This window comes from Mustela lutreola, chromosome 1 (genome assembly GCF_030435805.1).
Source record: "Mustela lutreola isolate mMusLut2 chromosome 1, mMusLut2.pri, whole genome shotgun sequence".
NCBI classification, from domain to species: Eukaryota; Metazoa; Chordata; class Mammalia; order Carnivora; family Mustelidae; genus Mustela; species Mustela lutreola.
The window spans coordinates 262911130-262927834 of record NC_081290.1 but is presented as its reverse complement, the minus strand read 5'-3'; the positions used below and the strand labels follow the sequence as shown (position 1 = coordinate 262927834).

At 42.6% G+C, this 16705-nt stretch overlaps 1 protein-coding gene across 2 annotated transcripts in view; it reads right to left on the bottom strand.

Moving 5' to 3' along the window:
* TRIM44 (tripartite motif containing 44) overlaps positions 1–12973 on the bottom strand; it is a 104679-nt gene extending 91706 nt beyond the window's left edge. For both annotated transcript variants that reach the window (XM_059139883.1, XM_059139892.1), the window contains exon 1: positions 11818–12973. In XM_059139883.1, coding sequence (XP_058995866.1) covers positions 11818–12486 — 669 coding nt within the window. In that variant the 5' untranslated portion in view covers positions 12487–12973. The remainder of the gene's footprint in view (positions 1–11817) is intronic.
* Between the last annotated feature and the right edge of the window lie 3732 nt (positions 12974–16705).

Below are 16705 nucleotides of genomic sequence, written 5' to 3'. Positions count from 1 at the left end.
ACAAAGTGTATTATGGGAGTTGTACTGAGGTCAATGGAAACAATGAGTGAAAAGCACCTGAACTAAAACCACTCAATAACTATTTTTACTATACTCTCATCACTGTAAAGAGCCTCAAAATCCAACAGCAGACAGAGTTTCTAGATTGTCTTAGTTTTATAACCTCAGCTGAAGACCAGTATTTTCATACTTCATGCACGTGAAGTCAGAGTTTACCACTCAATACAGGTTACACCAGCATTCATACTGACCCAAAGGACAGAGAGAACAACAGAGGGGTGTCTATAATCTCTCTCCCCATGACTACCTACTGGAAAGAAAATGGAGGCTATTTCCTAACCAGAAAATAAAGAGCGTATTGCCCCTGCCTCCCCTCTGCTTCTATAAAAATTTCCCACAGTTCAGAATGTAAAACAGAATTTAAAGAGGACAACCGGCAAGACTTGTGAACCTAAAATTAGACCTACCAGCTGTGTTTTGGTTAGCTAGTGCATAAGGCACCAGCAGGACACTGAAACATACAGGAGCCTCTTCTCAAAGACAACTTTTTCACCAGCCTATCTACCCACCAGAATAAAGCAGGCAGAAGGAGCAGAAGGAGAGGGGGCTGAACACTTTTCACCCAAAGAAACTTGGTGTCCAGAACTTCTACTGCTGCCAGACTAACTGGTTTGGAAATGAACTCAGAATAGAACCTTAGATGGCTTTATAATGGTACTAAGAATGAGCCACCAACAGCTGAGGGCTTATTATCTTCCAGGCACTATGCTAAGCTCCTTACATGTATGATCTTTGTTCCTCACTATAACCCGACAAGGAGAAGCAATCATTATGCCAATGTTACGGGTGAAGAAACCAAGACTCTGAGTGAATTACCCAACATGACACAGCTAATAAGTACTCAAATTCATAGTTTGCAAAGCCAACTAATTCAAGACTGCTTGGTCCTTTATATTCATTCTCCCATTTTCCCTTAGCAACAGACACCAGCTTTTAGCTGGACGTAGTGTAGCCTGGAGAAAAGACTGTTTCCTAGTCTCCCTTTCAACTAAATAAGGCCACAGGACTGACTCTAGCCAATGAAACATAAGCAGCAACATATGCAACTTCTGGGGGGTTTCCTTAAAACAGAAGGGTGTGCCCTTCTCCACTTTCCTATGCCTACTATCCTGGAACTTGGACGTGCTGGCTCAACTCCAGCAGTCAACTTGGTCCATGTCAAGCGCTACACCTTAAGGGTAGCAGAGTGGATCTAGAAAGAGCCTAGATTCCTAATAACGTCACATTTTCTCCACACCAGCCTTAAACTGCTTATATACAGACTTCATTTACAGAGAGAAATGAATATTTTGTTTGAGTTGCTATTATTTTGGATTTTTCCAAATTAATTCCTTGTATTAGATGCAGGTGAACTAATGTAAATATTGAAACACTAAATGATTATGCAATACTGTCTCTTTCAGTTCATCAACACCCTGGGACTAGATGACATATTTCATTTCATATATTCACCAAATATTCCATGTACATCTACTACTCAACAGGCACTGTGCTAGGTACTGGGAACATAAATTACAGTAGTGACCCCAGAAGAGTTTATAACCCATGTTGGACATGGAAAGAAGTAACATCGATAGAGTATACTGTAACTAATGCTACAGTGAATGTGTATAGGCTGTTGCTATGGGAACACAGGAGGGCTATCTAACAGTCTAGTTTCTATTTACCTAGTAAAATCCTACCCATCTGGTCCACCTTGAATACCATTCCTGCCACAAAATCTTTCCTGATTCCATGTTTTCACCCGAAATTAATTTCTCTTTTCTTTGAGCCCCGCATAGCTTGATGTTTTTACTGCTCCTCTATTTACATACAAATAAGTGCTTGAAAAGACTATCTTTCCTATTAGACTATAAGCTTCCTGATGTCAAAAGCTTTTCTTTATTCTCCATATTCATCACACAGCTCATGACAAATGCTCAAAAATTATTCAGATAAATAAGATTAACTTAAACTACCAGTCTTGAACGTTAACCACATAGCTTGTAACATTAAAATGAATATTTTCTCTAACACTCTATTGAAATTAAAAGCAGATTACACTGCTACCTGATCAAAAACTAACTAAACACATCCAAAGTGAGTTTAATATATAATTAATGTTCAACAAGAATATGGTTATCTGGCCTAGGGTATGGATTGAGGCTTTAGCATATTTGAAGGATTTTTTTTTAATTCTTCATTCATTTTGGGACATCTGTAAAGGACATCAATATTAATATTTTTTTTGATGCCATGTTGGCTTGATCCCTATGACAGTGATACACATACAACCAAAACCAAAAATAAAATACACATACAAAGGATTTAAGTCCCCCGGGGCCAGAGTTCTGTGTTTCCTATCGCATTCTCCTCTCTACCCCACATATCAGGACCAAAGCTTTTGTTCCACCCATTCCTTGTATATCTTCTGTCCTCTCTTCAGAGAGTGCATGAGCACCTGTGCTCCTACCTGCCACACAAGAGCAGACTGTGGCTCTGGATAGTAAAAGAACCAACTGGGACAGGAATATGAAACTGAGCTGGTCATCTCAGACTGAACTGTAAGTTCAAGCAGAAGACACACTGAGCACTGAAACAGATTCACCTCTGGCTTCCCAATCTTGGGTCAGATGCAAGGGAGGAGAAAAGATACACCAATGAATAGACAGGGCAACTTCTGTATTGTGGGCTGTAGTCAAGAAAAGCTGGTGCCACAGGCACACGGTCCTTTATTTGCAGAGGGGTTTAAGAATAGTAAGACTACTCATCAGCAACCTTACCCTGAAAGGCAATAATCTAGTAATATATAATCCCCATTAACCCATTCTGTTTTGATCAAGAGGTCGGGAAGAGAAAAAGGTGGCACTGGATTCTTGGGGGAGAGAGAAGGAAAAGCTTGGACCTTTTCTCAGGAGTCAGCTGTTAAGACTCCTGGCTAAGCTCTGCCACTTTCCAACTATGACCCTGGGAAAGTTATGTGATCTCCCTATGCCTCAGTTTCCTTCCTCCTTAAAATAGAAATAATAATAAAATGTACCTCAGGGCACCTTGGTGCACAGCTGGTTAAGTGTCTGACTCTTGGTTTCAGCTCAAGTCATGATGGCAAAACTAAGCCCTGCATTGGCTCTGTACTCAGTGCGGAATCTGCTTGACATTCTCTCTCCCTCTCCCTCTTGCCCCTCCAGCTCGTGCTCACATGCGTGCTTTCTCTTTGTCACATAAATAAATCTTTAAATAAAAATAAATAATGGGTCTCTAGGATTGTTAAGAGGATCAAATTAATACTACGATAAAGAGCTTAGAACAGTGCCTACCCATAGGTAATATATAATAAGTGCGAGCTATTAATCTGTTCCGGCTCCCAGACACCAACCGTGATAGTGATCTTGATAGCCTGCACCCTTAACTCTGTGGTCTTCCTCCCACAAACCACTAGCTCTAGTCTAATCATGAGATGAACACAAGACAAATCTCAATAAAAGGACCTTCTACAAAATACCTGATAAATCCCAGAGATTTTGATTTAACGGGCAGGGATGGGGCCAGTCACAGGTATTTTCTGCAGAATTACCCCTCACAGATTATTCAGAAATGTGATACCAAGGTGAGAAACACACCGTTTACTTTGCTGACCTCACCTCCTACTTCTCTTTCACTCCCCCCTACTTCATAATGACCTTTTTGTTGCCCCTCCAATACCCAGAGTTCACCTCCACCTTAGAACCTTTGCATTCACGGGGCGCCTGGGTGGCTCAGTGGGTTAAGCCTCTGCCTTCGGCTCAGGTCATGATCTCAGGGTCCTGGATCAAGCCCCGCATTGGGCTCTCTGCTCAATGGGGAGCCTGCTTCCACACCCTCCCCACATGCCTCTCTGCCTACTTGTGATCTCTGTCTGTCAAATAAATAAATACAATCTTTAAAAAAAAAAAAAAAAACAAACAAAAAAAACTTCTCTTTCACTATTCTTTCTGCCTTAACCACTCTTCTCTCAGAATTTTTTTTATTTTTACTTTTATTTTAATTAATTTATTAATTTAATTTATTTAATTTTTTATTTTTTAAATTTATTTATTTATTTTTTATTTATGTATATATTTGACAGAGAGAGAGAGAGAGTGACGGGGGAAAGAGTGCACATGAGCCGGGGCAGAGGGAGAGGGAGAAGCAGGCTCCACGCTGAGCAAGGAGCCCAATGAGGGACTTGATCCCAGGACCCTGGGATCATGGCCTAAGCCAAAGGCAGCTGCTTAACTGACTGAGCCACCCAAGTGTCTCTCCCACAATTTTTGTTAAGTTTTAGATTACAAGGTATAACTTTAATAATGAAGATTGTACAGAGTCTATACTTGAACAGGGCACAATGAGACAGCTTTTCTCCTGTGTTTAATCTTGCAGAAGCCCTCCAGGCCCTCCCCCCAAGCTCATACTCCCTCCACAGGGTAGTATTGTCACCTGTGCTAACAGAACATTACAATTCCTAGAATTGTGTTATTCTTCTCACTTTAAGAGCTAACTATCTTTTTATGAAAAGTTGCAAGAACCAAAGCAATCGTCTCTGCTACGAAACACTGAACTTTGCGTAAGCAGTACTCAACAGCAAAGCAAAAGAAGTTTTCCTAGATCTTTGCTAGATCTCATGAATTCAGGTCTCTGCCCAAAATCATATGCTCAGAGATGCTTTCCATGACTACCTCATCAAAATGTAGTCTGCTATGCCACTGCCCTGCCACTCACTCCCTCCTCACTACTATGACTTGCTGATTTCATAGGACACACTACCATCCCAAATTACCTCTCTTTTTCCCCAGCTAGAGGGTGAATTCCGTGAAAGTTAAGGCCCTCTCTGTCCTCTTCACTGTATTAACTTCAAGACTTATCAAGCTTAAGGAAGTACCTTTTGAAGGGTGGACTCACATGAGCAATCCCAGGCCTCTCTCATAAATCTTTCACAGAACCATACGGGGCTGCTCCAACTGACAGGAAGCCATTCCCTTTACCTTAGTCTTAGTTTGTCTTATTCTAAACAAATAAATAAGACACAGAAACATTCTGTGGCCAGTGCTTCATGGTTTTATTAGAAGATAACCCAACCCTTCAGACAATTAAAAATAATATAAATAACCACATTTTGGCAGACCTTCAACCTTCTGCCCCCCTACCAGAGTTGCTTCTTACAAGCGGACTAAACAGCCAGTCATGGACCATTACAGGATGCGGCACTGACATACCTAGAGCCACAGCTGTTCGGAGCATATGCCTGGATCCTTCTAACCACCCTGCTACTAGTGCTCCCTCACTAGCTCTTCTCTGCAGTTGTTCCCTATGCCCTTAACCAAACATTCTTCTCCCCAAATAACCATCTTAAAGGCACACTCGAGGCCAAAGGGTGTGGCTTCAAACCCTTCAGACCTATCCATAATAGAGCCATGTTAAGAGCTCCACAGATGCTCACAAGCATTTGCTGGGAACTCTGCCGACCACTTGTCCCTTAGCCATTTTATAACTCTGCCTTTCCTTCCGTGATTCTATAGTGCACGAGACAAATACTTTTCAAATCACAGGACATACCCATTAATGTGCAATATAATCAGTTTAGTGAGAGAATCTAGAAGTTTTTAACAGAATAGAACAAAAACAGAAAACATATCTCGTAAGACAGTGTTCCATTTGAGTTCTTTAAAAGTGTGTGTGTGTATAAACAAAGCTACAATGTAAAATATACCTCTTTCATTGTAGATTAAGTTCAATTTTTTTAAAACTACTAGAGTTCTGAGAACATCTAATTGCACTTTTATTGTTCAACAAAAATAACTCATTAAGTAGCTATGACTGCAAACCCCCTTGACAATATAAGAATTTTTTTATGAATAAATCCATAAGCCAGATCAAGTTCCTTTGTCAGACCCAATGACCCATTTTCAGAGCCAGAAATTATGGTAAGAGAAACCTGCATATCTGAATGGGAGGTTATATAACTCAAAGAGAGGTCATAATTTGGGCTGTATAACTCTATTTCTATGATAAAGCTGGAACACATGTTAGTTCAAATCTGGATCCACAAAATCCTTGGAGACAGAATCCTCTCGAGCAAAGAATAAATAAATACAGCACAGGAGGAGAGGCAGGACTTTAAAAGTCATTCTGGGGTGCCTGGGTGGCTCAGATGGTTAGGTGTCTGCCTCCGGCTCAGGTCACGATCCCAACTGGGTGGCTCAGTTGGCTGAGCAGCTACCCTCAGCTCAGGTCATGATCTCAGGGTCCTGAGATCGAGTGCCACATGGGGCGATTGTTCAGTGGGGAGATGGCTTCTCCCTCTCTCTCGATATAGATAAATATTTTAAAAAAGAAGACAAGTACATGAAGCAGCTCTTGATCTGAGGACATTACTGATCTGCATTAAACTGTGCTGTGCATTTCACAGGGAGTGCACAGTGAGGTGGAAGGGGAGAAAGTCAGAGAAAGCAAAGCAGATGGCATGCTCAGAATGAGACTTTTTTTTTCATTTGTTTTTTAAATAATGTCTACACCCAATGTAGGACTCAAACTCACAACCTTAAGATCAAGAGTCAGATACTCCACCAACTGAGCTGACCAGGGGCCCTCAGAATAAGACATTTAAAAGAGACCCTTTCCACAGAGACTTAGGATGCTCTCACCCCTACCAGGGTAAAATCCTAGAGTAAAGACAAACGAAACTTGCCGCTATCTCACCCTCTGAAGGGAACTGTGGGAGTGTTGCCTTAGAGCTGAACAGTAGGAGGTGGGGAGCTGCAAGGTTGGATGAAAATGAAATCTTTTTTTTTTTTTAAGGTTTTATTTATTTATTTGACAGAGAGAGACACAGCGGGAGAGGGAACACAAGCAGGGGGAGTGGAAGAGGGAGAAGCAGGTATCCGGTGGAGCAGGGAGCCTGATGCGGGGCTGGATCCCAGGACCCTGGGATCATGACCTGAGCGAATGAGCACCCAAACACCCTGAAAATGAAATCTTTAAGAAGTTGTAAACTTGGGCAGGTACCTCCTGAAAATCTGATCCGTGAAATCTCAAACAATTCATTTAGTTTAAAGGGGGTTCCAAACAATTTGTACTCTTAGGCCTTAGCATAAGCAAACTCAATCCTCTTTTGAAGAATACAGCTTCATGCCAAGGCTTGGGAAATCCCCACAAATAATTTTTAAAAGGTAATGAAGAGCTGTGCAAACATAACACAAAAGGAAATGAAGAAACATGAAAAATACTATCAAAAACAACAGCAGATGGGATGCCTGGGTGGCTCAGTTGGTTAAGCAGCTGCCTTCGGCTCAGGTCATGATCCCAGCATCCTGGGATCGAGTCCCACATCGGGCTCCTTGCTCAGCAGGGAGCCTGCTTCTCCCTCTGCCTCTGCCTGCCATTCTGTCTGCCTGTGCTCGCTCTCTCCCCCTCTCTCTCTGATAAATAAATAAAATCTTAAAAAAAACAAAACAAAACAAAAAAAAAAACAGCAGAGGGGCGCCTGGGTAGCTCAGTGGGTTAAGTCTCTGCCTTGGGCTCAGGTCGTGATCTCAGGGTCCTGGGATGCATCCTGGGATCAAGCCCCGCATCGGGCTCTCTGCTCAGCAGGGAGTCTGCTTCTCCCTCTCTCTCTCTCTGCCTGCCTCTCTGCCTACTTATGATCTCTCTCTCTCTGTCAAGTAAATAAAATCTTTAAAAAAAACAAACAAACAAACAGCAGAGGAGACCTACAAAGTCTTCATATACTGGAATTATCAAAGACAGATTATGACCAACAGGCTTACTGTTCTTACGAGAATAAAGAGGATAGCTACAGTACGAAAAAGAAAGACAGTAAGACAAGACGGTTGTATTATGTATCATACTAATACATTTAAAAAGTTAAACATGAAAAGTTAAAAATGGACAAACTTCTGGGAAAATGTAACTTATCAAAACTGACCTAAGGAAAAACAGACAACTTGGATAGACCTACAACCATTAAAGAAACGGAATTCATCATCAAAAATACCATAGGAAACAAAGTAACAAAATTATCTCTCTCTTTTCAAATCCAGACAACATACCAATCAATCTTATACAAACACTTCCAGAGCATTAAAAGAGAGAAACTATGTGAGAAGCAATACACTGTGCCTCATACTACAAAGCCAACATAACCCTGATAGCAAAATCTCATACAGGCAGTACAGAAAAAAAAAGTTACAAGCTAATTTCTCCCATAAATAAAAATGAAAAAAATCCTAAATTATTAATAAACCAAATTTTAAAAAATGAAGATACTTCACCATGACCAAGTTGCATTTATCCCAGAAATGAAAACTGCTTTAATTATAAAATACAGTAATGTAAAGGGACGGAAATAAGACCCTTCACATACCCACCCCATGTTCTTGTATACAAAAACAAGAAGAAACATTTGAAAGATGAGCAAAAAAGTAATAAAAGTGGTTACTAATAGTTGTTGGGGACAAAACCAGGTACAAAAGACAAAGGTGAACTACAGACTTCTGAGACATGGGAACATACTGAAAAAAAAAAATCAACATAATTCACCACATTAACCTAGTAAAAGAGTAAAATCAAATGAACACCCCCAATAAATGCAGGAAAATCACCTGACAAAATTCAGTAGCCACTCAAAATTAAGAAAAACTCCGAAGCTAAGATTAAAGGGAATTTTCCTAACCCGATAAAATATATCTGTGAAAAAAAGCAAACCACTATCACACTTAAGTGTGAAATGTTGTAAATTATTCATTAATTAAAACAAAGTCAGAATACCCACTCACTTCTTCTATTCAACATTATACTAGAGGTCCTATCTAAAGTAGGGCAAGAAAAAAACATATATAAGGATTGGAAAGAACAGAAACTGTCCCTCTCTGCAGATAATATGATCATGTATATAGAATGAATCTACACATTAGAATATTTATGAGAATTTAGCAGACATCTTAACACAAAAATCAATACATAAAAGTTAATCATTTTCCTATATACAGAAAATAAAAGTTTTCCTATATTAGAAAACAAAAGTTTTTAATTTCTTTTACAATACTATAAAATTTTAAGTATCCAGGAATAAATTTCAAAATGATGTACAAGTTCCTACAGAAAAAAGAGGCAATTTAGACCTAAATATATGAGAAGACTTTATCTTGGAATGGTATTAATTCTCTACATATTGGTTTATAAACTCAAGGCAATACAAAAAACATTCTGTAGGCTTTCTTAATACAAATTTATAGTATGCTCCTAAGAAATGTAAAAGGCCAAGACTGGCTGAGACACTCTTCTAAAAGAACAAAATAGAAGGACTTGCTCTACCAGATATTAAGACATGTTACAAAGCTATGGTAACCAAGAAACATGTTTTTCACACAGAGATACCCTAACAGATCAGTGGTACAGAACAGAAGACCCAAGAAACACATTCGCAGGCATATGGACATGTGCACAGCAGATCCATGTAAAAAAGACAAGCTTTTCAATAAATGCTGCTAGGGCAATTGGCTACCTGTAAGGGGAAAAAATGAAATTGAGCCCCTATTTCCAATATGGGAAAATCAATACGAAGTGGAACAAGACAGAAAAATCACCAACAATAAAGACAATTATTGATAAATTCTACTACATTAACATGAAGAGCTTCTAGTCAAGGCACAATTAAACACACACACACACACACACACACACACACTAGAAGATATTTGCAACTCACAGAAACAACAAAGAAGTCAGAATATACTTCAATAAGTCAATGAGAAAGACAAACCATCTAAGAGAAAAATGAACAAAAAACCCTGAATGGGAAAAAAAAAAATAACACCCTGAATGAAGCACTTCACAAAAGGTGAGATTCAAAAGATACACAAAGTCCTGAGTAACCAGAGGGATGTAAATTTAAACCAGAAGAAGATATACATATACAAAAAATTGACAAAAAATTTTAATTCTCAGGGCACCTGGGTGGCTCAGTGGGTTAAAGCCTCTGCCTTCAGCTCAGGTCATGATCCCAGGGTCCTAGGATTGAGCCCACATCGGGCTCTCTGCTCGGCAGGGAGCCTGCTTCCCCCTCTCTCTGCCTGCCTCTCTGCCTACTTGGGATCTCTATCTGTCAAATAAATAAACTCTTTAAAAAAATGTTTAAAAAAATTTTTTTTTCAATTCTCCAATAGCAAGTGGTGGTGATGAAACAGAATAACAGGAACTCTCATACACTCTTCATGGCAATGCAAACTGGTACAACCACTTTGGAAAACAGTTGGCAAAATCTGGTGCTATTTAATATATGCACAGTCTGTGACCCAACAATCTCACTCCTAGGTTTACATTTCATTTAAATGTATGAAGATGTTCACCAGGAGAAAAGAACAAGAATGCCTATACCAATATTGTTTATAATAGGGAGGAACCTCAGAATCTGGAAATGGAATACTCATCACTGACAGAATAGGTCACTTGTGGCATAATCATAAAATGGAACTCTATACAAAACTGAAAATGAACAAACCACAGCTACTCACTGGATGAATCTCACAAACACAATGCTGAAAAAAATGAAGCAAAGCCCACAAGAACGCACAATATGACATCAACTGTGTCAAGCTCAAGGAAGTTTAGGAATGCATACACATGCGATGAAAGTATAAAGCTAAGTAAGGAAATATCACCACAGAAGCCCAGAAAATGGTTTCCTATGGGGAAGGGAAATAGTTATGATTGGAAAGGGCAGAGGTCTTTAATATTGACACTAATATTTTATGTCTTAATCTGGGTAGAGAGTACATCAGAATTTGCTTTATAATTTTTTGTTAGACTGTGCATATGATTTTATACGCTCTGTGTATTTTACCACTAAAAAAAATGCAATCTCCTGTGTTGGGATTGTTAACAAACTATTTATTATCCCAGTGCCAGTAATTGCAAGGTTGCTTAGGGAAACAAAAGTTCTCATACTATGACAACATTCACCAATAAACTGGTCACTCTGCTCCAACTTTCCTCCCTGGTTAACTCCAGCAATTTCTCTCACTGACTACAAACATCCATACCATAAACAAAAGGCAAATCATTTGCAAATTTGTTCGCCCAAATTAATATTTATTAATGTCTACGACTTTCCAAACACTGTTCTAGGAGATCAGCAAGGTCCAAGAGAGACAAAGGTCCTGCCCTCCCGCCAAAAATGGAGGAAACAGGAACACCCATTCCCACTCTGAGTTTGTCTCCAACCTCTCATCCTCCTTTCCAAACAGTCATCACACATGGAGAACCTAAAAGAAACCGGGGACACATATGACCTTAATATGGAAACCACCACCTCTTCACTTCAAAGGAACCGTCTGCTTGGTTTCATCTGGCTGAAGCCCAGTTTCCCATATTCTCAAGGAGGCAAAGAGACTGCCTTATGGGGTCCAAGCACTAGTCTCAACAACGGTGATGCTGTGGGAATTGGCTTATGGGGTCAACACTCCCAAAGAATGCTTTAACTGGGATCCAGGGACCAGAGGCTGGCAATTTTCCAGAAATGGTACACGAGGCTTCGTGTGTACATATATTTCCCTCAAGTCACACGAAGCCTCGAGTGCAGAACTTGCAACTGATTCTCAAAGGAGTTCAACCCGAAAGAGGGTAAGTAAGCCCTGCCTCAATTACGTTGACTAAACTCGCTTTTTAAGGTCATGGTGAAGGCAAATGTGGCCACGAGGAGGCCACGTGAGCTGAAACCCAGGTGTCCTGACCTCTAGGTCCATGCTCTGAATGCCCAATACTTACTCTTAGTTCTTCGAAGGCTTCGTCGAGGGTGGAGAGCTGGTGGCCCTGGTGAGTCCCAATGACGGGGCACAGGACACAGATGAGCTGCTTATCTTCCTGGCAATAGGTGCTCAAATCGAGCCCATGGTCCGGACACTTCCTCTTGGCCACTCTCTCCGCTTCCATCTCTATTTCTGGGTCAAACTCACTTTCTGCCTCCGTTTCTCCCTCCGCCTCGGATTCTCCTTCCTGGTTGTCTTCCTCTGCTTCGCTCTCTTGCTCGTCCTCCATCTCCTCCTCACTGTCCTCTTCACTCTCCTCCTCGCTCTCCTCCTCACTCTCCTCCTCCGTCTCGCTCTCTTCTTCCGATTCACTGTCTTCCTCGGACTCGCTCTCCTCCCCCACCTCGCTCTCTAGATCCCGCTCATTCTCCACCTTGGCCCCGGCTTCTTCCTTCGCGTCGCCCTGCCCCGGGGCCCCGGCGGTCCAGGCCTGGGCAGCGCCGTGGACGTACGGGGTCAGGTGGTGGCTGGGGAACTTCTGCCCGTGCGCCTCGGCGTGGCGGCGGCAGTAGCAGAAGGCGCACTCTCGGCACACTTGCTCGGCCCCCGGGGCCTCGTCGGGTTCGCACTCGTCACACGTGCCGTCGTGCGGCAGCTCCTCGAAGGCCGCGCCCCCTCCCGAGGCCATGTGGCTGCGGTGACGCGGCCCAGGCCGCTGGGCCTCGGAGCTCGGCGCCGGGGCTCCGCGCGGCTTCCTCCCGACCTCCGCGCCGCCCGGGTCCCGTCCCGGGCACTGGCCGCGCCGGGTCTCGGGGCAGGCTTGGGGCCGCGGCGCCGCTGCCGCCGGCGCTCCCGCCAGACCCCGCCGGGCCGAGGAGCGAGAGGCCTTCCCGCCGGCTCGGCCGCTCAGCGCCCGCTGCGCTTCCTCCGCCGGCGCGGGCACTTCCGGCGCGGCGGCCCCGCGCCCCCGTCGGCCCCCGCGCCGCGCGCCGCCTTGCTTCGCGCTGGCCCCGGCGAGATCGCCGCGCCGCTGGCCCCGCCGCCCCGGTTCCGCTTTCCCTTTCCCTGCCGGCGGCCTCCTTTCACTTCCTGAGTCACTTAAAGTGGCAAGGGTCCTTTTCCGCGTTCCCCGGCCGGGGGAGGGGGTGGCGGGGAAGGGGACGCTCGGCCGCCGCGGAAGGAGGGGGAGGTGGAGGAAGGTCTCCCGCTCGCTCCCGAGGCGGGAGTCGAGCTCCGCCTCCCAGGGCCCCGGAGGTGTCCACCTGACTGCTCAAGGCTGCTAGGCAGGTGTACGCGTGCATGTCAGTCTCTGTCCCGACAGTCCGTCGCCGCCCGTCCCAGCCCCCACCGCCAGGTCTTCTGCAAGGTGCCGGGACTGGCTGTTGTGTTTTGTTTTGTTTTGTTTTCACCCGACTGTACCCGATCCCTGGGATTTTCAGACGGCCCCGGGAAGGGTTGTGTTTGTTCTCCCAGGCTCAGGGAATTTCAGAGTCAGGCTCTGCAAACAGACGTTTTCGATCCAAAGCAATACTACACTTTGTCTGTTTGCGAAGTCTATTTGCGTTCCTGCTTCTTAGGGGCTTGGAATCTCGAGGGTGGCAACCTCTATGCCTTTTTCTGAGAGCTTGCCTTGGGTTCCTCTGAGATGTCAGGGGAAGTAGGTGGCGAGAGAGGATTTGTCCAGTGAGACTTCCAACGTGCATTCATTTTCCTTTATGTAAGGAGACCACCTAGATCCAGACTGGGTTCCAAGAGAAATGAAAAGCACTGTTATTTATTAACCAACCACTGAAGCGCCAAGAATCAGGCCAGATCTTTTTGTGGCGTTTTAAAAGCTGGTTTTGGAAGATCCTCTCTTGAAGGCTCCCAAATCCTGGTGCCACAATTTAATTGGCTTTGTGACCATGGAGACATTAATTGATCATTCTGTTCTCCACTTCTTAAAAAAAAATAGGTAAAATGGAAATAATGGTAATATCTACCTGATGGGGCTCCTTTGTGAATGAAATGTAAAGGTGCCTGTCTTCTGGAAGTATTCACTAGATTTTAACTACTGTTATGAGCACAAATTATATGTAGTGCATATAATGACCCTTTGAAAGAATTTTTAAACACTTTTTAAAAGATGTGTTCATATTTTTTTTTAAGATTTTTATTTATTTGACAGAGAGAGACCACAAGTAGGCAGAGAAGCAAGCAGAGAGAGAAAGGGCGGGGGGTGGGGGGAAGTAGGCTCCGTGGCCAGCAGAGAGCCCAAGACAGGACTGGATCCCAGGACCCAGAGATCATGACCTGAGCTGAAGGCAGAGGCTTAACCCACTGAGCCACCCACACAGCCCCAAGTAATCTCTACACTGGGAGTTGGGCTCAGACTCACCACCCTGAGATAAGAGTTGCAGGCTTCATCTTTGAGTCAGCCAGGTGACCCATAACATATTTTTAACACATTTTTGTTAGGCTGGCATTTTTCGCTGGCTGCTGGTAGTACAAACAAACCCTACACCCACCCCATATCTTTTTTTTTTTTTCTTTTTTAAGGAGCTTTTGTTTTGTATTTAGGAGAGGAAAAGGGCATTTTGAACTAGTCTAGGTTGAGGCTGAGGTGTGGTTGAGCAGAATGGAGGGGAAGTAGTGTTTGCTTTCCATTGACTTCCTTTAGGTAATTTTGAGCTAGAATTTCCATATGATTTTCGCAAAAATGCCAGGGCGTGGGGTGGGGTAGAAATCATTTAAAATAATTTTCAACGTCTCCACATGTAAAATGTATGCTTAATCCATGTGCAGCTTTTGTCAAAGATTTATATTTTTGAAATCTTTTGTTTTTTTAAACCTCAGAACAATTCTATAGAATATTGGGCTGTTGGGGTGGGGGGCGGAATCAGAAGGTTTGTTTTGTTCTGATTCCATATACATTTCTATTTTCTCCAGTTCATTTCTTTGGAAATTAATTCTATGTCTGCATTTGAAACAGGGACTGATGTACCATTTGGAAAAAAAAAAATTCAACAAATGTCAACTCAAATATCAACATTAATATACCTAGTGAATAGTGTTTCTTGCTTGGTTATTTCCACCACCCTGAGCTTAAAAGGAAATGACAGCCTATGTAAACATAATGTTATCACATTTAGAAAATATTTTTTCAATGAAAACATTTTTAATGTCTTACAAGAACATATTTGTGTCCAGGCTGTTTGGTAGGGAGGGACGGATATCTTTTTTTTGGTCATATTGTTGTTGTTGTTGTTTGTTCTTAATTTTATCTGACAGAAAGTGAAAAGACTCTACTATGCTGTTCAGTATCAAACACTTCACAGTCTTTTTTTTTGAACCGTCTATGGTAAGAGGGTCTTAGAAGTTGATGGAACTGTTAAAAAGGGACTTCATAAAATTCTGGCAATGAGGTGTAGCAGACTCAGGGAGACAGACCTTCTGTACTGCTCTGCACAGAAATCAGAATGGGTTGATTTCCCCCATGAATCTTTGGTAGCATTCAGAGATAGAAACTTTGTTATATAACCTATAATTGCATAGAAAATTACCTCAAAAAGTAACAGCTTGAAACAATAAATATTAATTATCTCGCATCATTTCTGTGAGCCAGGAATATGGGAGTGGCTTAGCTAGGTGGTCTAACTCCTAATCTTTTAAGAGATTTTAGTGAAGACGTTACCTGGGGCTATAGTCATTTAAAAACTCAACTAGAAAAGTAAGATTTGCTTTCAAGATGGCTTACATGGCTATTGGCGGGAAGGCCGACCCCTTTCTACTGGGCTGCTTGAGCATCCTCATGACATGGCAGCTGAATTCTTGCAAAGCTAGTGATGATCCAAGAGAGGGCAAGATAGAAGATGCAATGTCTTTTATGCTCTAAGCTCAGAAGTCACACATCATCAGTTCTGACAGTCTATCTGTTACAGAGATCAGCCCTATTCATCATGGGAGGATACCACACAAGGGCATGAATGTCAAGAGTGGGAATCTTTGGAGCCATCTTTGATGCTGACTACCATAGTCTGCCCTTTGGCCTCTAATGATTCACATCTCTCTTATAGGCAATCTATGTCTACTTCCTCCCAAGAGCCCCTAAAATCTCAACCCATTACATCATCAGCTCAAAGTCCAAAATTTTATTATTTAAATCAGTTACAGCTGGGGATGAAGCTTCTTGTGTAGCTGTCTTAAATGCAGTTCCTAAAGTATAGGTCCTCTTCATCTGAATAATTAAGTTCCTGCATCCAACTTACAATGTGGGGCAGGCTTAGGTTAACTAGTACAGACACTCCTGTTCAAAAAGGAGAAAAGATAGGAGACACAAAAGAGTCATTGGTCTGTAGCAAGCCTGAGATCCATTTGGAAACAGGTTAGAAATTCCTTGATTAGGGCTCAGTCCTACCCATGCCAGGGAACGGTTCTCCACGGCTTTTGACTTTACTCTTTGGGCTCTTGATTCCACTCTCTGAATCATCCTCCCTTTTTCTGTCTTCCATGTTTGCAGCTATGTAGTTTATTAGTCTACTTCCTACCAGTAGAATTTAGGAGGTTAAAAGGTCCCTTTAGGTTTCGTACTGACTCTGTCCCCTTCAGTCCACACTGGCAGTGCTTCTCTCAGTATATCTTTTCAAATATTGTGAGTCTTCTATGAAGGTAATTGAGGCACCACTCCATTCTTCAGAAGCCATACCCACAGGTCTCTCTGGATAAGCCCTTCTCTACTTTTAAAAGTCCCTCTGCAGAAGCTGCTTAGACACTACACCCATCAGCTTCTTTGAATCCCTGTTGTTTGACTGATTCTCTGAATTACTGCTGTAGATCTTTTTGAGGTCCGAACAAAGGGTTTTATAGCTACACCCTCAGCTTCGTCATTTGACAGTGTGCTCCCTGAAGGATCCTAGAGTTTATTTTTG